Source organism: Pyrenophora tritici-repentis, chromosome 6, assembly GCF_003171515.1.
Source record: "Pyrenophora tritici-repentis strain M4 chromosome 6, whole genome shotgun sequence".
Classification (NCBI taxonomy): domain Eukaryota; kingdom Fungi; phylum Ascomycota; class Dothideomycetes; order Pleosporales; family Pleosporaceae; genus Pyrenophora; species Pyrenophora tritici-repentis.
This window is the reverse complement of record NC_089395.1, coordinates 346,866-369,701: the sequence shown is the minus strand read 5'-3', so window position 1 is coordinate 369,701 and position 22,836 is coordinate 346,866. Positions and strand designations below refer to the sequence as shown.

Below are 22,836 nucleotides of genomic sequence, written 5' to 3'. Positions count from 1 at the left end.
GCATTCCTATCCCCAGCGACCCGCCATTATATATCTCCTGCTTACGCTGTTGTGTTACGAGGCCCTGGTGTAGTTCCGACAAAATCTCCAGCCAAGCCATGGTAGAAAGATACTGTACCTACGGAAGCTCTCCTGCATCAAGTTTAGCGCAATCTGTCAGCTCTACCCGTGCCCCATGCTCGTAATCGTCACCACTTCAAGAGCAAGGCTTCCGACGTTCTCCATGTTGTTTCGTCACGAGCTCCGGTACTCGCGAATAAGCAGAGGAGGAATGCTCTGCTCGGCGCACCATACGGGTGAAGGTCGTCGGAAAGCAGAGAAGCGCGTCAACTTGCCCAGATACCCCGCCATTCCACTTCCCCACGATGACTTCGCACGCCTAGCAGGTTAATGGGCAGGCTGAATCGACGGCCCGTCATGCCACTGACCGCCTTGGTCATCGTGAGGCTTGGGGGGCAGAATGGACGCAAAAGTACAGCGTCGTCATGTGCGATGAAGCTATAGTCCCCAGACGTGGTGATGATGAGTGGGGTCAGCCGTCGGCAAGAGCCATTGAGGGCTCGAAAAATTGACTAACCGGCCGGCTGAGCATGACGGAACGGTACCAAGTTCCTCATGTGTCTTGCCGCGCCTCGTAGATGTCTTGTCGACGGCGTGAGGACGGTTAGGGCGGGACGTCCTCCGCATCCATCACAAACGTACATGAGTATATGTGTCCCGCTGCTAGTTCGCCCTTCTGACTTTGTAAATTGCCAAACGTTAATCTTCCTTGAACCCAAAAAGACTGCTTGAGCAAACATGTCGCAGTCGTACTTACCCAAAGATTTCCTGTGGGGATTTGCAACAGCAAGGTTCGCCCGACCCAGACCTTCTTCCCACTCAGAAATGTTACCCCGCCACCATATAGTTTTGGGGGCCACATTGTTGTCACATACTGAGTTTTGAACCTACAGTTACCAAATCGAAGGCGCGCCGCATGAGGATGGCCGCGCCGATTCCATCTGGGACACCTTCTGCCGCATCCCGGGCAAAATTGCTGGTGGGGAATCTGGCGATGTGGCCTGCGATTCCTACCACCGCACTGACGAGGACATTGCTCTTTTGAAGGAAATCGGCGCAAAGTCGTACCGCTTCTCTCTATCGTGGTCGCGTATCATCCCTCTCGGCGGACGTGACGATCCCGTGAACGAGAAAGGTCTGCAATACTACATCAAGCTGGTTGACGACCTCCGTGCCGCAGACATTGAACCGATGATAACGCTTTTTCACTGGGATCTCCCCGACAACTTGCACAAGCGATATGGGGGCATGCTTAACAAAGACGAGTTCGTGAAGGATTACGAAAATTACGCCAGGGTGTGTTTCAAAGCCTTCGGTTCGAAGGTAAAATATTGGATCACCTTCAATGAGCCTTGGTGCAGCTCCATTCTCGGTTATGGCACTGGCCTTTTCGCTCCGGGGCGTTGCAGTGACCGAAGCAAGAGCGCAGAAGGCGATAGCTCCAGGGAGCCGTGGATCGTCGGCCACTCACTCCTCATTGCCCATGGTGCGGCTGTCAAGGCATACCGTGACGACTTCAAGGCCAAGGACGGAGGCCAGATTGGTATCACACTCAACGGTAAGCGATCATCGTGTAGTGCCTCGTATTCCGTGTGACTATGTGCTCCCACGCAGGCAGAGTCTGTGCGCGGGGGAGTCTCGCAGACAACCGCTCTCCAATCTCAGACCACTCACACCACTTGGACTATGAAACTCAATAACTGATATGGCGGTGTAGGTGACTGGACTGAGCCGTGGGACCCGGAAGATCCAAAGGATCGCGAGGCGTGTGATCGAAAGATTGAGTTTGCGATCTGCTGGTTTGGCGACCCAGTTTACTTTGGCAAGTATCCGGACTCGATGCGCAAGCAGCTAGGCGATCGCTTGCCTCAATTCACGCCGGAAGAAGCGGCTCTTGTCAAGGGTAGCAATGACTTTTATGGCATGAACCACTATTGTGCCAACTACATTAGGCACAGGGACACTGAGCCAGAACTGGACGATCACGCTGGCAACCTGGATGTTCTTTACCAGAACAAGAAGGGCGAATGGATCGGCCCAGAGACGCAATCCGTCTGGCTTCGGCCAATGCCCTTGGGCTTCAGGAAGCTGATCAAGTGGCTGAGTGACCGGTACGGCGGCCCGACCTTTTATGTGACAGAAAACGGTACCAGTCTCAAAGGCGAAAACGATCTGCCTCTGGACCAGCTGCTGGACGACGAGTTCCGTTGTGAGTACTTTCGGGGATACATTGGAGCCTTGGCCGACGCCCATACCTTGGATGGAGTCGACGTCAGGGGTTATTCCGCCTGGAGTCTCATGGAGTACGTCAAATCCTTCCCTTTCAGCTGAGTTGCATCATTCTAGCCCACACCACCCTTTTTCATTTCACGCCTAGTACATTACTTTTTCCTCGGGGCTTTCGGCATGAAAACAAAAAATTGTCCGCACATAGTACTCACCCGTTTCCGTATCGGGTCATGCCTGAGGCAGAACGAATCTTTTCTCCTAGCTCCGAAACGCATGAATCCTTCCCCCCCCCCCGCCGCAAGAACCGAAAACCCTGAATTAGTGCTGACGTTTTACTCTTCTGTATGTAGCAATTTCGAGTGGGCCGAGGGCTACACGACGCGCTTCGGCGTCACCTACGTCGATTACAAGGGCGGGCAGAAGCGATACCCGAAGAAGAGCGCACGCGAGATCTCGAAAATCTTTGAAAAGTATATCAAAAAGGAGTAGTCCAGATGCGGGACGGATGTGGCGTATGACGGTGTAGCCGGGTATGCTTGCCATCAAATCAGAGTGGATGATGGGTCAGCTTTTGGTCAGCTCTTCTAGCATTCTTCTAGCGTCGCATATGGACAGTGGAGCAGAGCGTATCGTATACGGTATATCCAGGACCGGTTTGGGAAATTAGTGCGCGGATGCGGTACCTGTGCGAAGTCCTTGTTAGTCTGCGATAGATGGATCTTCAATCTCGAATTTTCAGCATCTTCAGATGCCGTCTAGAAGCGGAGTAATTGCACCATGTCTGTGTGTCAGGGTAATAGTAGGGGTTTGCGCGCACATCTCTCGCTTGAGCGAGCGTCGCAGTGTGGATGCCGTGTTAAGGCGAACTCCTCATCTGCGCAAAGACCTAGATCCTGCTTGGCTGTCACTTCCAGATACAGATCATCTCGATGACATTGTGGAGGCGTGGTAGTGGTGGTGGAGGGAAGATGCATGCAGAGCTGAGGTAGTAGTGATGCGAACGAATGAGCGGGCTTCGCTCTTCCCCCTGCCTTCTCTGCAACCCCTTCACATTTCCAAACTCAACTACCAACGTGAATAAGCCGGCACACGGTATATCCTTTGGGCCATGTACCCCACAGATGGCGTACATTTCAAGTTGGTAGGTTGACCAAGAAAGGGCAGTCGAGAACATGGGTATATGGGAGGCCTGTGAAGATCTCGCATTCGCAATTGCACGACGCACGATTGCGGAGACGACGACGACGGGGATGCGCAAGAAAGAGAGAGCGAATACGATTCAGCCAGGTACGGCCAGCACACAAATGCCGGATTCCCCCCTTCACCCATTCCCTTAGTTGCGCTATCCGCCGCCTTCTAGCCCTCAGGCTAGAAGGTCAAGGGAACAAAGTGTGTGATGGCGCAACCAGGCAACATGGCTTGGCACGAATCGTAAAGCGTGATCGGTGAGGGAGGGAGCGAAGCTGTAGCATTAGCGAGGCCGTGGGAAATGGGGACAAGGGGCCACACGGCGACTCGCATTGGAGTGGTTGCCTTTGCAGCAGCGTAAAGAAAGTGGGCTCCAATCCTTGTTGGGGTAATGTAGTCCCGCCAAACTCTAAATTCCAACGAGTACGTTTCAGACTAGGACGTTGGTTAGACGCGCTCACGCCCAGAGAGAGCAAGAGGTTCCTGCCCTGGACGCGGCGCTAAAAATGGACTGCGGTTGCAAGGGGAGAGTGTGTCGACTGTTTATTTTGAGTTTTAAACTTTCGTATGAGGCAAAGCGAGATTTTCCTCGGTGCTGCAGACGAGAGATGGATAAAGGTGGGATGGATTGAGGGATTTTGTGGTTGCATGTGCATGTCGGCTGATTTTGAGGTGGCTTGTTTGAGTGGACGAGTAGTTACCGGTAGTTGGTGTGGTGTGGTAACGAAGTAAGTTTTGGATGTTTGATTCTGGAAGCCTTGATGACGAACGAGCGGCCGCGGCAGAGTGCATTACTCTTTTCCCATCGGCAATTGATGCGAGGCATGGAGAAAATCCAACATTGCGGCCAGGTAACTATGTTATGCGGCCGATGCAGGTCTACTTGCGCAATCCGTGTCGCACCCGTGGTTTCGCGGTAGCTGGTTGGCGTTTGCATAGCTGAACCAAGCATACCTGCAGCCGGACCATTGTACGATTGTACGAGTAAGACAGGTGTAGCGATGGCGGCGCCCGCCAGGCCCCTCGCGGTCAGAATTAAGTTGCTTCTGGTTGGTGACACAGCAGCTTAGATCCGTCGTCACACAGCAGGCCCAGATCGGCCATATATTCAGTTCCGATACACTACAGGGTGGGATAAGAAGCCGCGCGGAGGACGACGCACGACGTGCCATCAGGCATGGAGTTGCACGTATAGTAGCCGTCAGGTACGATACCGCAGCCGACGGATGGGGTCATGATCAACGTCTGGTAGGGGACAGGGCGGCGTGCACTAGCTTTACAAAAGTCGTCATTATGAACATGGTAGGGCATGCAGGGTGGGCTCAGGAACAGCATCTGGCGTCTTATCACGAGCACGTTACTCAGTCGTCTCTGGTAATGGTAGTATGCAGGGCGCTAGCATCACGAGGGCATTAACCCTCGAGGCTTGCTCGCACCGCTGTCGGAACAGCTGCCCTAAAGCGTCCCAAGTGTAGTCTTTCCGAGTGGCATCATCTCAGCCCGCTACCTAACTGTGTAGAGGTTGGGCTACTTACGGCGACAAGGCTAGAATATTTGCATGGACAGTGAGTTTATTGACGCTAAGACTTGTGCGAGTTTGGCGAGCTCCAGACGGCATTGACGTAGGGAGTGCGTAGTGGAAAATGAGGCTAGCGAGAGTTGCCGGCTTCTGATCGAGGCCAGCTCTTGGAGTTGTACACCGAAACCTGAGGCCAAGGATGGAGAAGGCGCTGGAAATGAAGGACGCTTTCGGACAAGATACAGCTGTCGCCGTCTCAAGTATACGCAACCGCGCCTGCTGGACGTCAAATAACGTTGCTGCTAACCCCAATCAGATGGACGTTGCATGTGGTGCGGCGTAATCGGATCCTTCCTCCCCACTTTGCCCCCGGTTGCAGGCTACGATGCAGGCTACAAATAGGTGCAGTTGCAATTTTGCTTGCTTGCCTGCTGGTGCATCGCGAGATGCTGCGTGGGAGGAGAATGAGCAAGGCATGAGGATCGCGCGCTCCGGTCCTTTTCTGTCATGGCGGCTGGCGGCTGGCGGCTGCTTAGCCTAGTGCTGCCGACATGCATCGTTTTCAATGCTGCAAAACAGGTGCCGAAATGGGCTGTTGACCAAAGACGGCGCCAAGGAGAGAGTGGTGCGGCTGGGAAAGAGGGTGGCTAGGCCGGGTGTGTGCCGGGTGGTGTATGGAGCGGTGAGGTTGCTCGGAGGATTCTTGCTTTATCGAATGCTGGGGGATGTGAAGGATAGGCAGGATGAGCAGGATGAGCAGGATAGCGCAGTAGATCGGCTGGTGGGTGGGCGTGAGCGTAGGCGTGCGGGAGGCGTGGTGGTGGTGGACATTGCGGAAATTTACTGTACCAGTACCGGTACGGTAGCTAATGCCATCACCATGGGGGTCATGATTGCGATTCAATCAGCGATGCATCGATCCATGATGAATCCATGAATCAAATCCACCAATCTTTTCAAAGCTCCGTCACTGCCTGTTTGGGACTTGACGTGGTCGGTGTGGTTGGTGTGGTCGGCCTGGGCTGGCCCGTTTGGGAATCGACGAGGTTGCTTGTGGCGAGCCTCAATCATCAATCATCAATCACGGACTCTCCGGCCCTTTGCTGCAGTCCGACAGTCGGCAATGCGAGCCCTGCGAATGGCGGAGCAATTGTCGAATGCTTCCACGTGCCGACCATGGCCTTTTGGTCTTTGCAGTCTGCAGGACGCCCGATGGAGACACGGTCGCTATGCATGGCCAGCACACGGCGACACCCCCAGGAGGGGCCTTCGATAGAGTTTGCACGTCCTATCACGCGTACAGTATGATGCGCGCCCGTGCCGGCAAGCACGTCTTACCGCGGGTATTCAGAGAGTAACTCAGTAGGAGGTGAGGTGTTCGCACTCGATTGTTTTGATATTTCACTGCGCGCGCCCGCAACAAACAACATGCATCCGCCATGGCAATACTTCGGGACCTGCTCGACGCAACTGGGAGCTCCTGGACAAGCCAGCGCCAGTGTTCGCGGAGCCAAAGGCCCCGGCATGATCGACGTTGGCTGTCCAGGTTGCACCCCTACGTCTCAATACAGCTGGAAGATCCACAGCGGACCCTTTTCCCTCGAGGCATGCATTTGCGAGACGCTCAGCGCACGGCGGCGCTGCGACCGGAGCGGCCTTGTCGTCGCCAGGGGGGAACAGAGAGAGGAAGCATGTGCATGCCTGATTCTCGGGCTAATTTTCACCATGCAGGGCTTCCACGTGCTGACCCTCTTAGCGCAGCCGGGGGCCTGCACCGTCAAGCGCTCCCTTCACACTGGCCGGTGTCATCCCAGCCTGCCCACGCCATACCCTCCTACGCTCCTCAAACGTCACAATTCGCCCGTGTCGGCCTTGCCTGTCGTCCCAACTTCGCTACGGTCCGCAAACACGACCAGCTTTGTGACTGGCAGCCGGCCATGGCGACATCTGAACCATGTCTTGCCGTCTTATGCGTTGACCGTCTTGTAAACCTTCATCCCAGCCAGACCCACGGCACTCTTCTGCTGCCCCCTCCCCCCCCTCCAACCAAGCCCTCGACGTCAGGTGGGCCGAAGCGTGTTGCGCAGGAAGTCGGCCATGCCACTTTTTTAGTGGGGTCCAATGTCCCAGCCTAAGGCTTGTAGTCCCTTTCCAGAAGAGCCGTCATAGTTGCTCCAGATGCAGGGCCTGGCTCCTCAAAGCCCCTCTGCCACCGCCGTTGGGGACCTGAGAGTTTCTGCCGCATGCCGCAAAAAATAATCCTTGGACGCGTGCACGAGCTACCCAGAGCTTGTTGCCCGAAGAGACCCCAGCAGCGGCCAGGTCTCAAGCCTCACAAGTAGCCACTAATGTAGGAGCTAAAGTGAAACGATTTCCCCAGAACCCACGTTGTGTGGTCTACCCACTGCTGGCCAGGATCAGGATCAGGATGCTGGCGCTAGCCTAGGGTCCAAGCATGGGACGCAAAGTACGCTATTCACCAGTCCTGATAGCAGGTTATAGACTCATGCCTGCCATGTCTTGCATCGTTACCTTCTGTCTCGACACCTTTCCCGTCGTCCCTTTTTTAAAAGTCAAGGCCTCTCGCTTCACTTCTTCCTGTTGTCACTACTTTGCCTGACATCATCACCTCCTCCAGGGCCCGAGACAGACACGGCTCGCATTCACGCTCGCCCTCGTCACTGGTCCCCTCTTTTTTCGAGTCCGGGAACACCCATCCCTCACAGACGCCTACTTTTACATTGCCAAACGCTTGGACCGCCTCTGTTTGGGCCCCCGCTGACATAGCAACCTCGACATCGCATATACTCTCACCGCCTCTCGCGGATCCTCGATGACTTCCATTCTCCACTATCGTGACCCAAACGCCTACCGGAGCGACCTGATGAGTACCTCTAGTTACCACTCGCCTCACATGGACCAGCAGAAGCGCTCGCCGCCGTACGAGGGCCACTCGTCTGGCTCAGAAGCCAGGCAATTGACTCCCGGTGCGAAGAAGCGGCCTTCAAGAGCAGGCACTCGCAGTGTCACTACTCTGACTGCTGCTCAGCTGGAACGCAAGAGGGCAAACGACCGAGAAGCACAACGGGCCATCCGCCAAAGAACAAAGGACCACATCGACACTCTCGAGCGTCAAGTTCGCGACCTGACAGCACAGCTCGAGAACAACTCGTCCACCAAGATGATGGACCTCATCAGGAGGAACGAAGAGTTGGAGCAAGAGAACGCCGTCCTCCGCTCGCGCCTGTCACACGCAGTCTCAGCCCTAGGCGTCCCGGAACAAGGAGCAGGTATGTGGTTATTATCGATTTCACAAAAGCACTGTCCAATTGTTCTGCTTGCAACGCTGTTCGCGTCATGTTGGTTTGCTTTTTGGTGTCTCGGCCCGCAACCGTTTTGGTGCAGCCGAGCCTCTTTTCGTCACATCACCACCTTTTCCTTTTTGCTCATTTTCCACAATCCGGTTTCTCCGCTCGATTTAGCGACGTGCAGCATCTGTAACGTCCGATTTCTTTTGTTGGCCGAGCGAGACGAGAACATATTGTCTTTGATTCTCAAACCAATGTGATATACATGCATAGTGGCTAACTCGCTATCTTCAGGTGCACCTTCACCCAGTGATCGCGTCCAGATGCTCAGCCAACCTCGGCGAATGTCGACGGGGACGGCAAGGAGCGCTCACTCTGTGCCCGAAATAGCAACGCCTGTCTCGCAGCCGGGCCATTGGCAGCAGCAGCATACGTATGCTCATCACGTTTCGTCGCCACATGTCGATACGCCACCTGCCATGGGTGAAGTGCAAGCGCCTCAGCACGAGGCTGTCCGCTGGAGTCCTCATCCTGGCCACCCCCAGCAGCAACAACAGCACCATCAAGTTTCGATGCCAGTACAAGATGCGTCGGTGCATGCCGTTGAGCAGCCAAACATGTCATATCCCAGCCCATATGTCATGGAAAGCAACGCGCGAGCCATGTCATACCCACTCGAGAATGCGTCCATGGTCACTTCGCAGCCCATGCCAATGTCAGGGTATGGTACGCCGACGTCGCATCCTTCGCCGCACGCTTCCGAGTACCAACGACACATGAGCGTACCCATGCATCACCAGCCTGTACAGGGCCAGGGCCCACCCCAGCATCAGCAGCACCACACTTCTGCGCCTTACGGCTCGTATCCGGTCGGTCCTCAGCAGGGCTACACACCGCAAGGCAACCACGGCGGCGAGATGCCCATGATGCACGCACAGCACGGTCAGGCCCAGATGATGAACGAGCAAGGGCAACACATCATGTACCAGCCGTATCAACCCAACATGAAGGTTGAGCACTCTGGCTGATGCACCTTGTTCAGCCCGTTCGCAAATCTTCCGTGGCTGCAGACCGTTGGCAGGGATACCAGCAACTCGAGGCTACGGCTTCAGAGCCGCTGCATTCATCCATGACCTACCAAGACGACAGAAGCACTTGTTTGCTCGCAAGCCTGTTCCAAATCATTCGACACGCGGCACGTCACTTGGCGCAAACACGATCGGCTTTGCTCTTCGGCGATTGCAGACCAAATGTTCCGCAAGCGTCGTTCCAAAACAAGTATCTTCGGCCGCCTCTCATCGATGATGGTAAGACGCGATTTTCCGGGAAATGCATGGGACGACCATGGCACGATCCTTCGAAATACGCACACTAGAAGCATGGCACTGTGCGCACAGTGCATGTTTTCCACGGCTCGGTTTTTGACAATTTCGCTTCAACCTGTGTTGCGCCCCCCACGATGGCATAAACGACAGTGAAACAGCGACACGGATGACCCCACTTTTGGGCTATGGCATTTGATCAGGATTGCAGTCGCCCGCCTGGTTACCCAAGGACGGCTCCCTTGGCGGCACACCACAGCTGGCGCATTGGGCAACTGTGTTCGCATGGCTTTGCAGGATGAACGGTGAAGAAGTGGATCTGGTGGAAGCTTCTTTCGATTGTGGAAATGAGAAATGGAACATTCCGTGGATCCTCCATTCTCCGCGGCCAAGGATTACACTGTCGTCGCGAGATTCGCGCGTGCCTGCTTCGGCTCTCGCTTCAGCTACTCCGAGCATTGCAGCGAGACGAGTCCTGGATGAAGCAGTACAACCGAGATTTCCCGACTGCCGACTGTCCGTCGTATCGCCCACGCGCCGTCTGTCGATCTCGTGGGTACGAGACAGATGAGGGAAAAGAGGAAAGAGGCTAGCCCCACATGTGCCAAAAGTCTGCTAAAATATCCACCTACGGATTGACTAGCGTGGCGCTGAAACACGAGATGCCAAATACCCAACTCTACGAGCTACCCTACTTTTAACCTTCGGTACACCGGACCCTCTTGGTAGCAACGCCCCAACATTCCCGTCTCCTGTGGCTTGCCATGCCATCGCTACAACTCCGGCACTATTCACAGACAGAGTGCTTCCGCCTTGCCTAGGACTGGCCGAAACGCCGAGCCCAGCAGAAATTTGGGTGGCTGCAAGCTCTGGAAGCCCTGAAGCTGGTGGAGTCGATGCGTGGCTTCCCGCGGATCCGAACACATGGGCTCGGGGACGCTTCCGGCCAATCGCATCGCGGGACGCTATTGTGGGTCACGCGAGTCCGCTTTGGGCCACAGTATCCTGGGCGCAGCACACCGCATCGTATCTGGCGGCGCATCATCGTGGCTTCTCACCGCATCATCAAGCCGTTGCGACAGAGTTTGATTGTGGACTGTACTATGTACTATCCTAGTACCCTGCCTGCAGTTGGAGTCGCCCTCATGATAGCGCTGCGGCTTGTTGTCTCCGAATCTGCTCCAGCTCCTGTGGATACCATCGCTCCCCGACGTCGGGGTGGCTCTTGATCCTGTTCATCAATGTTGCCTCGCCGAGATGTCCCCACTTGCCTTTTACAAACGTAAACTCGACGTCGTCTCTGCGCTTCTTGCGAGCCTCGTCCCTCAGCTTCAGCACGTCTTCGGGCACCTGCATGCCTTCAAATTGCGCGTCATAGCTGACGCCTTGGAAGAAGGGGACCGAGTACCGTGCGCCTTCGCCTTTGCGTGGGCTGAGGACACGGTGCGTGGTTGAAGCGCAGACGCCATCAGTTAGAGCCTCCATGCCTTGGCCGATCGCTACCACGAGCGTGCCTGGGATTGGCGCGCAGTCTATCCACTCGCCCTTTGCGTTTTGTGCCTGCAGTCCGAGCTGGGGGCTTGCTTGCAAGAGGTAGCTGGTGAGCATGCTATCCTTGTGCGGACCCACGCCTTGGCGCTTAATCTCCCACTTCTTTCGATCGACTTCGCTCGCCTGCGCTGGTAGTTCGGGGACATCTACTTCAGGGTACTTTACTATCTTGAGCTTGTGCTGCTGGTCCCGATCGAAGAACTTTCCAAACGCATCGGGTGCTAAGCCGATGGCTTCGGCAATCAGCGAGGTAAACAGTGTGGAAATGTGCGACATGCGGCGTATATAGTCCTCATATACGGGACGGAAAGCTGGCAAATATTCTGGCGATGGCCATTGGTTTGGCGCAAGAAGGTTGTGGTACAGTGGGGCGTCGGGTCCTGGAACAGGATGCGGAGTGGAGAGATCGAGTTGTTCTCTATGGTCTGGGTTGAACGCAGTGGTCTCATTATCGAGCTAACGAGGGTTGGAATCTGTCAGCAATGCGTTTTACGAAGGAAGAGGTCGGACGACGATTAAGACGAACGAAGAAACAAGAAACACAAAAAGCGAATGGAGTAAAAACATGAGAACAAAAGAGATGGACGGGTAATGGCAGGAGTCGATATATAACGATTGCAGGTAACAAACATTGTTGGCGTCGTCTGTATTTATAGGGATATACCCGGGTGAATAACTTGTTTGTTTTTGTAGAGAACTGGGGCGTTGGGGAAACACGGGGAAGGCTTTTCTTATTTTGGTTTTACGCGCTCATGGGTACAACGGCCGGCTTTCCTTCTTCCTTCCACCTCTTGTATCATAGTTTCCTTTGCGTCAACACCTCCCCTTGATGCATAGCGCAGCATATAGTGATAGAGATCCTAATAGAACCAATACATACTATTCTGCACAACCCTCCCCGCCTTGAGACAGTAGACAAGAAAACTAACTTACTCTCGACCAGCCTAAGAAACTCTTCTCGTTCTTCATCTCAATCTTCTCCTTCTCGCTCAACGGTAGCTTCTCGAAGAAATTCCCACACTCGCGTATTACATCGTTGATCAGCTGATCTGGCAGCCCTGTCTCGGACAGATAGAGAAACCCCACGTTGAGCAGTGCGGAGCGCAAGTCGCGTAGGAACTGCGGCTTGGTGGATTCATCGAGCGCCGCACTGAGTGGTAGCACAGGGATTTGTGTGAATGTTTGTGGTGGTGGTGGCGATGTCATGATGAAGGTTTGTAGTATAAGTTGTCGTGGTGTTGTCGGTTGGTTATCTTGGGTTGGGGGCCCTTGGTGTTCTGTCGGTCGTCCCTGGTGTGCGGCTGCGGCTGCGGGGTAATATATCCGCTTTCGTCGTTGCTCTCGCACCATCCGGTGGGGCTATGGCATAAACGATGGCGGTCGACGTTATCTTTTCTCTCCAATCCAAAGAGTCTTTGAGATGGGTGGCTAAAGCGCCTAGTATTTCCTCAGTCGCTTGACTACCAGACCGACGGCTGTGAGCTTCAATCCGCTAACGACGACAAAGGCAACAGCAAGGGTCTCGAGGATGAACACCATTGTGAAGAAAGGCTGGGCGTTTGGGGTAAGAATGAGAGGAGTGTTTGGCTTGAGGAGTATGATGTATCTGTGTATGTTGTAGACATGAAAAAGGTAGATAGGCAGTATATATCATCATCCCTCTCACAAGATGACAAGAAGCCACGCACGCACTCATTGCATGTGAGCCATCCAAACGACCAACTCACCCGGCATATCCCCAGCCCTCACGCCTCATTCTGTGTGCACTCATCAACCACCAACACCAACGAGTCCAATCCAACCACACACATTCAATTGACCGTTGGGCTCAAACGCTCACAAACCTGCGCTCAGAAAGCTGAGCACAGGCCCCCTCACACCCTCCCATCCCACAATATACAGCAAACAGCGCAACACGCGTTGCACAAAACACTCTCCCTCAGCGCCGTAAATCTCGATGCCGACCTCAAATCTCCACTAAAACACGCTACGTTTTTTGTGGCTCCACGTGCGCTGATATCGTTCGCTGTGGGGACTGGGGGGAGGGTGATGAGGCGGCATGAGATTAACTTTACACGTCATGAGTGCAGGTGTAGCGATGGAATCCGACTGGGGTATGGTGTTGGCGGGCTTGTGGTCAGGTGGTGTGCGGATGTCACAGATTCACAACACATGATCATGGCTATTTTCTTCTTGTGAACGACACCATGCATGCGATACGGGTAGTGCAGAGAAGATGCGTGTTTTGATGATCGCAATGTTGGGGTGGGGATGTATGGTGCGTACGGCGGGGCTGATGCATGGGATGGCAATATGTAGCAAGCCAGCAAGCACTTCATCACTGCTAGATGCGCGCCTTTGCTGCATTTGACCGAAAGGCACTTGGGTGTTCATTGAATCACGTGTCCTCTCTACGGCGTTCGAGCTGTGTGAACCATGTTGATCAAACGTCGCAGTCGCTACGGTGGGCATCGCAAAGACATTGAAAGTGGCTGACTATCACGTGCGCGCCACAACATCAATCATCCATCTACACGGACCTCGGACCTGCGCGCCTAGATTACATCTCCTACCCCAACACGAAGCGGTTTCCCCAAAAGTAAAAAAGCAATCAAGTCGAAGCACAGTCGACGCGCCCACGGCGCTCATAGAACTCCGAGAAGTTGCCTCAAACTCCGAAGACTCCGAAAATCGCTTGTGCCTGCGCCCCAAGAAAACACGCCACACCCGAGACGTGGACTCTCATCCAAACTAAACCCCCAAGATTCTATCCGTCCGTCAACTGCGGTGGCGCCTCCGCTGCCCCCACGGCGGCGTCCCCGGATAGTTGCAACGTTGCAACAACCCAGTAGCCAGCTTGCTTACTCGCAGCATCAGCCAGTTCGCTCGACAGCAGCCCGAGCGTCGAGCTCAAGCCTCAGTGCAGAAAAGGGAAACCAGGGGGGGCGGATATGCAGAATCGTGTCGCAGATCATCCCCAACGGCCTTGCGTCGGAGAATTATGTCTAACCGAAAGAGAGAGGGACTGAGAGAGAGAGCCGGCTCGCGTTGGCTCACTTACTCACTTACTCGCAAGCCGCCGGTTCACGAGTCGCCAGGTCGCGAGCCGGTCGCATCATGGACACCAAGGGTACTTCCGCCTACCGCGCGGCCATGTCCATGTCCTAGTCCTCTCACAAGGTTCAGCATGCAAGTACAATGTAAAAGTTTTGGTTTGTCGACTACTGTATCTGTCGTTACTAAGATTTCGGGACCCTTGATATCCGGAAACGCACAAACACGACAACGCGCCATCTAGGCTGTTGGTATCTGAGACAGTATCACCAAACGGGCAGGTGCACATACACACAGTAAGTCCTAGGCGCACGTTCATTACAAAAATGAGTCCGTAACCTGCATTGGCGATGTAATGGTAATTGCTAAAGTACCGAGGAAGTAACAATCCGCCCAAGGGACCGGCGCTTTTTGTTTTGACCCTGTCCAAACTTTGTCGGTACCTTGAAGGTCAGCAACTAAGCCAAGTACCGGATACGTCCCCTGAGGATCAGTCGGACACGGCGTACATGGCGATTTGATTCGGTCAGCATGGCCTTCCGCTCCCATTTCCCCATTACACCTCCATTTGCATGAAGAGCTAAGAACCCCGTACCGAAAGCCAAAGTATTGAGTTTTTTCCCGTGTCTCTAGAATACGAGGAGAATGATCTCCGAAGATAATGCGCGACATGATAAAACCAAAAGAAGAATCCAGAACGCTATGCTCATGCACGTAATATGCAACACTGATTTAGTTACATCATCAACATTCCAGAATTGTCTTAGTGTTAGTCTCGGAGCTTGAAGGGCCGGAGCGACATACTCCGCACAAGAACAACAACTGCCAAGTCAGCGAAATCCGGTCGGTACCTGACTACTCACAGAACACAGTCAGCAGATTTCTCTCTCGAAAAATTACTCAGCCACACGTGCACTTGGCGGAAATCTCCTCATGTAGTATTCCGCTTTGCTCCGGACTGTAGTTACGTAGCGCTCGCCTAGCCTAGTCACTTTCTTTTGGCCATGGCCCAGCCCTATCCCATATACAACTACCCTTATATAGCAACAGTCTCAAACCCAGAACCCAGTGAACCCAGCGGGTTCGCCGCACGCCAACTCAAACAGGGATTCCCCCCTTCCCCGCTGCTTCCGATGGTGAACACGCAAGCTTAGTATGCAAGTCATGTAAAAACCGGTGTGTTGATTAATGAACCAAGAAGGCGCATATATGCAAGGTCTCGCCGCAGACTAGCCTGTATACAAACACATGCGCATGTGCAAAGTTCTGCTTTGGGGTATAGCAGATCTCGGTATAAGGCTCCGATCTTGGCCTGTCCTGGCAAGCTGAGGAGAAGGACAGAACCTTGTTGGGATAACGGACCAGCATTCCCAAGCTCTCATCCAGGTTTTCAACCGTTGAAAGAGAAAAAAAATGTTGAAACAAGCATGGGAATATAGCGACATGGCCTTGTAGTTGCATGGGCGTCTTGTCTCTCTTTGTCACAGGATATGCACACCATGAAGCAGATCTGCAGTCTCTGTCTCGTCAACAGGGAACCCGACCTCTCCGGTTCCGCACGCTTGAGCCAGTCAGCCTCGACTTTCTGCTCCCCCAAACTCTTTCGGCGCCGATGAAAGAAGGGAATCCAGATCGTGGGATGCTGACAAGAGTTTGTTTGTTGCTGCTTACCTACACAAAGCCCAAGGCAGACAACACACATGCGTACGCACGCAAGGCCGGGCAGGCAAAGCGAGAGGTTGATTAGTTAGCGGAGACGGTCGGTGGTCGGTCTTAATGCTTTCGTTCCAACTTAAGCAAAGTCTCTTTCCGTCTTCCTTGAACTAACTACACCCCCAACCACCAAACTCAACCCACGCCAATACCGCCGAACAAACTCTCAAGGGGACTCGATACCTGGCATCAACATGCCGTCACACAGATGATATCCATGGTAGCCATGATCGCAGCCATGCCTCCAAACTACCCTTTTTACTAACAATTTACAACCATTATCCCTACCTTTTCTCGACTTCTCTGCAAGCACCCCCTCCCCTTCTCCTTCCGCACCCCCCTCCACTTCCCGCTTGAAACCCAATCGCCCCGAGGCTCCGCTACCCGTGACGGATAAAGGCGCGAATAGGACAACACATACATACATACAGTCCATGTCGACGGCATATACCGTCGTGCCCAGTGCTCTTGCTGCGGGCTAGGTTTTAGCCGCCTGTTTTTTCTTTTCGTGGTTGATTAAGTAGAGATTGTCGTTCCGCCTTGGATCTCGGTCGGGAAGCGGGTCGGTCGGTCGGTGCGGTACGTGTCGTGTCGGTGTGTTTGGTATAGGTCTTGTGGGTATATAGTGTGTTGCATGTTTTTTTTGGGTGAGCGGGGGGTTGATTGGTGTAAGGACTTAGTCAGAGATTAGTAGTTTGTGGGCTTGTGGGCTTGTGATGTGGCGGGAAAAGCAAAGAAGGTGAGGGGAAGAGTGGACTGTGTGGTCTTGGGAGTGGTAGAGAGTGAGTGGTTCAGTACGGTGTTTGGTCACATTGAACTGAACTGAACTGAACTGGACCGACTGTACACATTGAACTCCCCTCATCCCTTCTCCTTTGCTTCTCATTATTCATCATCATCAAATTGCGTGTTCGGGTCCGGGTCGCAAGTGTATAGCATAAAACCCTCTCCCTATACCATAACATCTGATCTCTCCACCACAACGATGTAGCTCAACTCGCCCAGCCTGCTCTTTTCTCTCTCCCCTCCCTCCCCTTCCCCGTTTCTAACACCAAACGTGCAGGTTCGTAGCCAGCACGGTTGCAACACCTTCATGCTGGTCGGTCGGCACCAGCCAGCCAGCCAGCCAACCTAGCCGGTCGTTGGTTCGCAGCCCTAATTCCCCGACCGACCGCATCAATATCGTATCCCCCCCGAAGATCTGTTTGACGACGAATCAGTCCGCCCTTGCCAAACCAGCCAGCCTCCGAAGTTCGGATCCGGTCCTCGGTCTTAAACGGAAGGGGCGAGCGGCATGAATTGGCGTTAGCTGTTTAAGTAGACTGGGCGGGTACATACTGTACGTTTTGGACGAGGGACGTGGGAAAGGGTTAGGAGGGAGTGCCGCCCGTGGTGATTGCTGGTGCTGGTGCTGGGGAGAGAGAGAGAGAGAGAGAGAGAGAGAGATGAAACAGATAGACGTGGGACATGACTGGTGATTGTGAGTGATGTGTCCTTGGCTTAACCGCTTGCGCCTTGCTTGCTTCGCCCACTACTTTCGATACGACGTGTGATGATCTAGTGTCGGACGGACGGTCGTATCCATCCCCATCTGCATGAAAGCGAACAACATGAGGATCGTCTATTGTCGTATGTATCCCGCCGGCATGAAAAGCAAAACAAGCACGGTCGGTACACATGCTTCTTCTTTTCCCTCGGCACTGCCGTGACCTGACCTGACGTGGAGTTAGTGGAGTGGAGTTCAGTAAGTCAGAGTGGGCCCCCAGTGGACCTCGTCCGGCTGTCTTTCCGAGGTCAACTTGCGCTTGGGTCTAACGTAACGTAACGGAACGTACGTGGCACCGGGTGTCAAAACAAAGTCGTATGAGAATGTGTTGTCTTGTCGTCTGCTGGCGGACGCTAAGGTGAGAAGTTGGGAATCTTGGGACTTGGCGCGTGGGACGAGTTAGATGGACCGGAGGGTACAGAGTAGGTAGGTAGGTAGGTAGGTAGGTAGATCTGACAAAGGACGTCGTGTTCTAGCAAGTGTACGTACATGGGACGAGAAGCTGGGAAGGGATGGCATGGGCAGACAACACTGAACCGAAGATACCCCGTCGATCAAGTTTTCTTCTTCTCTCTCACAGACTTATCTCCACTCAAACAGTCTGTACCTAGCGAGTAACACAGCACGAGCCTATCCATACATAATCGTATGATAAGAAACCCCTTGCTCTGAGGTACGTACCTCGGCACACGTGTCCACGCAGTCTACAAGTGCCACAACACTAACCCAACCCCAACCGCAGATCCAACATAGAACAAGCCATCCAAGGACAGCGAGCGAGTAGCAAAACGCCCCGGAGCCCACATCTTCAGTATACTGTATAGTAATCGTACCACAAACATATAACCAAGGCCGCCAAAGCATACCCAAACCCAAACGACCCCGGTGCACTGTCTCCGCAACGTCCGTCGTCCGTGGTCCCTCGTCTACGATTACCCTATATGCGCGACTCTCAAGTAAAATTAGAAAAAAACCCTGGGTTACTTTAGGTGAGGGAAGAAGGTACTAGCCGGTTTTTCGGTAGTGAGGCAAAGCGGGCGAGGGCGATGACATGTGACATGAGCGTTGTGGCGGACGTATCGTACTGTATGAGGGAGTGGATTCCGGTTTCCACTACTTACTTAGTGTGTAAGTTACGGCTTTACTTGCTCCGACGGAGTCTGGGTTGTTTAGCGGCGAGCGTACCGGTACTGTAGACGGACGGACGGACGGGGTGTAGCGAGTGTGTGCTGCACATGTGAAGCCGAAGCGAACGCCTTTCCGGGACAAGTCCAAGCGACCCAGTGTTAGAGTCGAAACTTCTTCTTCGTCAAGCCTTCTAGTGGTCCTTCTTTTAGCGGTGTAGGGGGTGTTCACCTCGCTTCACCCCTCTGGGTCAGGGCCAGGGGGTTGGATGTCGTGTCGTGTCGTGTGGGACGATCTGCGAATTATCCGGAACCTAACGTATCCCTGGGCTATACTTTGGAACACTGTGACTGTTACATCGGAGACTGGCAACTGGGGCTAGGAGTGCGTCTATCGTCACATTGGTGACTGGGATACGGACAAGGACGGGGAAGGTTTGTCGGTGGGGATGTGCATGGGGGAGTTGAGAGGGGTTCGACAGGATGTCACTGCGACGAATGTAGGACATGATTTTTATAGACATGAGTGTGTTGGTGACGATGAGATCTGAATCGTTGTTCGTGGACATGGGATAGCGATGGGTTCAGGGTGCTGTAGTTGGATCGGATTTGGGTGGGACAGTGGTATGGGAAGAAGCAAGGGTTGAGCAGGTTGCGGAGCAAGAACAGAGTCGAAGGGATATCGTCTGGATCTTTTGAGATGGACTTGGAAGTTAATGATGGATATACTGGGTCGGATGTTGTGTGTTGAGTGATTCGTACCAGACATGCAGAGAATCAACTATTATCGCTATCTGTGTAGACGTTTCTATAGTCTACTCGCAGAAACTGTCAATAGCCATTGAGTGTCGAAGAACGCACGAACTAGCGAGGGAAAATGCCCAATATAGTCTCTCTCGTTTTCTGTACAGTTTTTTCTATCACGCACTGAAAAGGATAATCAATCGTGTGTTAGATTGGAAAGGAAGCATGAATTAACAACACACCCCGTCTCCTTATCTGTATAAGTATTTCTATCGTGTACCCGCAAGCATTATTAACTAAAATTTCAGTGTTGAAATCCTATATGCAGTGAAGATAACAACCTGTCAATCAATTCTCTATCTCTACCCAGATCTACATAAATCAAATCCAACCCGTAAAATCCTTAATCAGTGACAATAATAACCTATCAATAGAGCTCATCTTATAAGATTCTAAAGAACACTGTTCCTTGCTCTATCCACTTACATTCCCAACTAAAACTGTATTTCGAAAAGACGCATGGAGAGACAACAATAATCTGCCAGTGTAGGTTCTTTCGCTCTCGAAGGAGTTTAAGAGATAGGACTACTCCTGCGCTCTACTCGCAAGTTATTGTAAACTTAAATTGGGTGGCGAAGTCATGAACTATGGAATGGTAAACGTGAAGCAAAAGAGCTGCTTTTATCTTGAGGAGAAACAGATAACTATACTAGCCTTACTCAGAAAGACTCGATTTTAATATATTCCCATGCCATTCTCAATTGATCATATCCAACACAACAACACTCCTCTTTTCCTTCCTTTCCCCTAATTGCTAACGTCCAAATCCACATTACTTCCCTTCTTATCCACACCCACACCCACGCCCACGTCCACACAGAACCAGATACCCTCATATACCACCTCTATCACTCCACAACCTCGCCTCCCGCCTCCCCCTCACTACCCACCCTTCACCCAACCCAACCCCACTATTCACTGAAAAACACAACCCCCTCTACTTACATCCACCATGTCATACATCAGCAACGACCGCCTAAAGAGCCAACGTAATAAGACTACAGAAATGCAGATAAACTCAAAGACACAGACACAGAGTATGAATATCGGGCGAGGTTTGAGTAGGGGTATGTATCGGTGCTATAAAGCGACGATGAAACGAGGCAAAAGAAGCGTTTGTGGGTAAGAAGAGTGGCGAGACAAGACAAACGTGTTATCGGTTTACTATCATTTGAAGAGAGAGATGGACCTAGGATAACAGCGAAGGGATATGTCACGAATGAAAAGATGTGAATAGACCGAGCCTTGGAATACCTGACAACAACAAAAACAACGGACGAAAAGATAGAAAACATTCATACTCATAAGAGCCCTGACGGACAAAGTGCACAACGATTCAAAACAAAACATTTCACTCACTCACACATACACCACTCACAACACAACAAAGTTGACTGAATCAAGTATGTATTCTCGTTAATCCACGATTTTCCCTACACACCCGCTCCAAAAAAAGGCAAGACACCAACTACAGTGATGTCAGATGCTTCATAAACCAATAAGAAGAAACATAGATGCCTGATCTAACAGCTGACTTTCCACCACTACCTCCTATCATACTTATCTCATATCATGACATCATACCTCATCAAGCCACAAGGGCTCAACGTCACCACCTCACCTCTTTTCCCGTGGATAGTACGCCGGCTGTCCCTCAAGCGACTCGCCAACACCAGTACGGTACGCAGGCGGGGGTCCACCAAACGACACCTGACCACCAGGAGCAGGAGTGTTGGACTGATTAGGAGGAGCGCTGTCATTCGTGATACCCATATGTGGGCTCAAGTCTGTAGGATCGATAGCACCGCCGTCGCCACCGCCGACCATGACGGTTTGCTCGTTGCCCTTTTTGTCCTTGACTTTACCGACTACCATGCCCTTGGCGACGGACTTGATGATTGCTTTTCTGCTGACACCGGTTACGTCAATGTATACGAGGCCGACGTTCTTGACTCCGCCGGCGAGGTTGGTGGTGATTTGTCCGGCTTCGGCGCCGTATTTGTGTCCTACGGCTGCACTGGCGGCTGCACCGCTGCTGGTCAGAAGTTGTTTGCCGGAATGTGTGATGCCGTCGGCGACAGTGGAAAAGGCGATCATCGACTTGTTCAGTAGACCAGGCTTGTAGTTTTGGTTGGGCGTGCCATCGGGATTAACGCTCCTGGCATGTGTCTTTTTGTGACCTGCCATTCCTGCTGCCGCATTTTGGGCGTACTTTGTAAGTTGTCCCACAGTCTTGGCAGAGTATCCAGCAACGCCAGTGGTGAGGTTGTTAATCTTGCGAGCGCGTTCGTGTGTAGCGGGCTTGAACATCATGGGCTTCTCGTTCGGCTTCGTCTTGCTGATGAAGTTCTCTGCACCAGACACCATCATGTTACTAAGATAGCTGGAGCCGGTCACGATAAGGCGTGATGCGGCAGCGGCATTTTGTACGAGACCAGAGTCTTTGTATGCGGGATGGCGGGCCATGTCGAGGTAGTCTTCGTCGAGCGGGCGGATATCAATGCGCTTTCCATCCGACGAAACGACAATCTCGACGGGATCTTTCCCTGTGTTAGCATGAGTGACGTAGTCTCGGATATGGCTGTAAACAACTTACTCTTGGACCCTTGTTGTAGTGCTGGATCCGCGTGTATCATGGCACCCTCGGCCAGCTCGCCCACGACGCTACCATTCTCCTCGTCTACCAGAACCACCTCGCCATTCTTACCACCATTGCCTGCGTAGCCCTCGCCGGGACGGTAGTCCTGAGGGTTGTATGCCTTGACGTCACCCTTGCCCTTGCCCTTCTCGTGTATTGGGGCCTGGGCACGCTCAAGGAAGGCAGTACATTGCGCCAAGATAGTCTCAAAGGTATCGACATCCTCTTGCGTGACCGACGTCGAGCCCTTTCCAATTGGCGGAAACTCGATGCGCGTGAAGGCGCCACTCTCTGGGCCCAAATCCCAACGCGGTATCAGGTAACTACGCGGCGGCTGGTGGTAGATTTGTGTGGTCGCGGGGAGCGGGAGGTCGAGCTCGGGTGGGAGGTTGAGGTGTAGATAGAAGTCTTCTTCGGGTGCTTCATTTTGGCCGCGCGAGTTGCTGAGGTCTGCAAAAGGCGAGTTGGTAGGAACCATCAACAGCGACAGTGTCTGTGGTCCCGAAGGCGTAAGAGAGCTCTCTTCGCCCTGTTGAATATGGTAGGCCTTTATACCGCCGATGGTATAAAGCAATCGAGGATCTCCATGGCCGCTCATGCTTGCGACGGCGCTTTCGCGGGGTATGCGGCGTGGGTTGGTTGCTGGAAAAAAAGAGGTGCACAGTTACAAGTGTGCTGAGGTGAAAGAGAAGGAGGGGTATCGTCTAATTCGGTGTACGAGTGCAGAAGGAGCGACCTTTTTTAAGCAACGCAGGCGACAAGGAGCCGCCCAACCTGCTG

At 53.1% G+C, this 22,836-nt stretch overlaps 6 protein-coding genes across 6 annotated transcripts; 2 read left to right on the top strand and 4 right to left on the bottom strand.

Annotated features, from left to right (window-relative positions):
• Positions 1 to 798: 798 nt before the first annotated feature.
• On the top strand, positions 799 to 2,778 carry PtrM4_113900 (BglB, Beta-glucosidase-6-phospho-beta-glucosidase-beta- galactosidase; the record flags this gene model as incomplete). The annotated part of the gene is made up of 4 exons (XM_001934771.2): positions 799 to 851; positions 954 to 1,618; positions 1,778 to 2,363; positions 2,640 to 2,778. The coding sequence occupies 4 exons, from the start codon at positions 799 to 801 to the stop codon at positions 2,776 to 2,778; spliced, it is 1,443 nt and encodes a 480-aa protein (XP_001934806.1).
• A 5,132-nt stretch (positions 2,779 to 7,910) lies between these two features.
• On the top strand, positions 7,911 to 9,332 carry PtrM4_113890 (Med15 multi-domain protein; the record flags this gene model as incomplete). Its single annotated transcript, XM_001934769.1, has 2 exons — positions 7,911 to 8,286; positions 8,599 to 9,332. The coding sequence occupies 2 exons, from the start codon at positions 7,911 to 7,913 to the stop codon at positions 9,330 to 9,332; spliced, it is 1,110 nt and encodes a 369-aa protein (XP_001934804.1).
• Positions 9,333 to 10,769: 1,437 nt separating this feature from the next.
• On the bottom strand, positions 10,770 to 11,453 carry PtrM4_113880 (2OG-FeII-Oxy domain containing protein; the record flags this gene model as incomplete). Its single annotated transcript, XM_066108107.1, has 1 exon — positions 10,770 to 11,453. The coding sequence occupies one exon, from the start codon at positions 11,451 to 11,453 to the stop codon at positions 10,770 to 10,772; it is 684 nt and encodes a 227-aa protein (XP_065961292.1).
• A 648-nt stretch (positions 11,454 to 12,101) lies between these two features.
• Positions 12,102 to 12,383, bottom strand: PtrM4_113870 (putative naringenin 3-dioxygenase protein; the record flags this gene model as incomplete). The annotated part of the gene is made up of 1 exon (XM_001934768.2): positions 12,102 to 12,383. One exon carries the CDS (start codon positions 12,381 to 12,383, stop codon positions 12,102 to 12,104), a length of 282 nt encoding a protein of 93 aa, XP_001934803.2.
• Positions 12,384 to 12,614: 231 nt separating this feature from the next.
• On the bottom strand, positions 12,615 to 12,716 carry PtrM4_113860 (uncharacterized protein; the record flags this gene model as incomplete). The annotated part of the gene is made up of 1 exon (XM_001934767.2): positions 12,615 to 12,716. One exon carries the CDS (start codon positions 12,714 to 12,716, stop codon positions 12,615 to 12,617), a length of 102 nt encoding a protein of 33 aa, XP_001934802.2.
• Positions 12,717 to 21,035: 8,319 nt separating this feature from the next.
• On the bottom strand, positions 21,036 to 22,654 carry PtrM4_113850 (Senescence multi-domain protein; the record flags this gene model as incomplete). Its single annotated transcript, XM_001934764.2, has 2 exons — positions 21,036 to 21,958; positions 22,015 to 22,654. The coding sequence occupies 2 exons, from the start codon at positions 22,652 to 22,654 to the stop codon at positions 21,036 to 21,038; spliced, it is 1,563 nt and encodes a 520-aa protein (XP_001934799.1).
• Between the last annotated feature and the right edge of the window lie 182 nt (positions 22,655 to 22,836).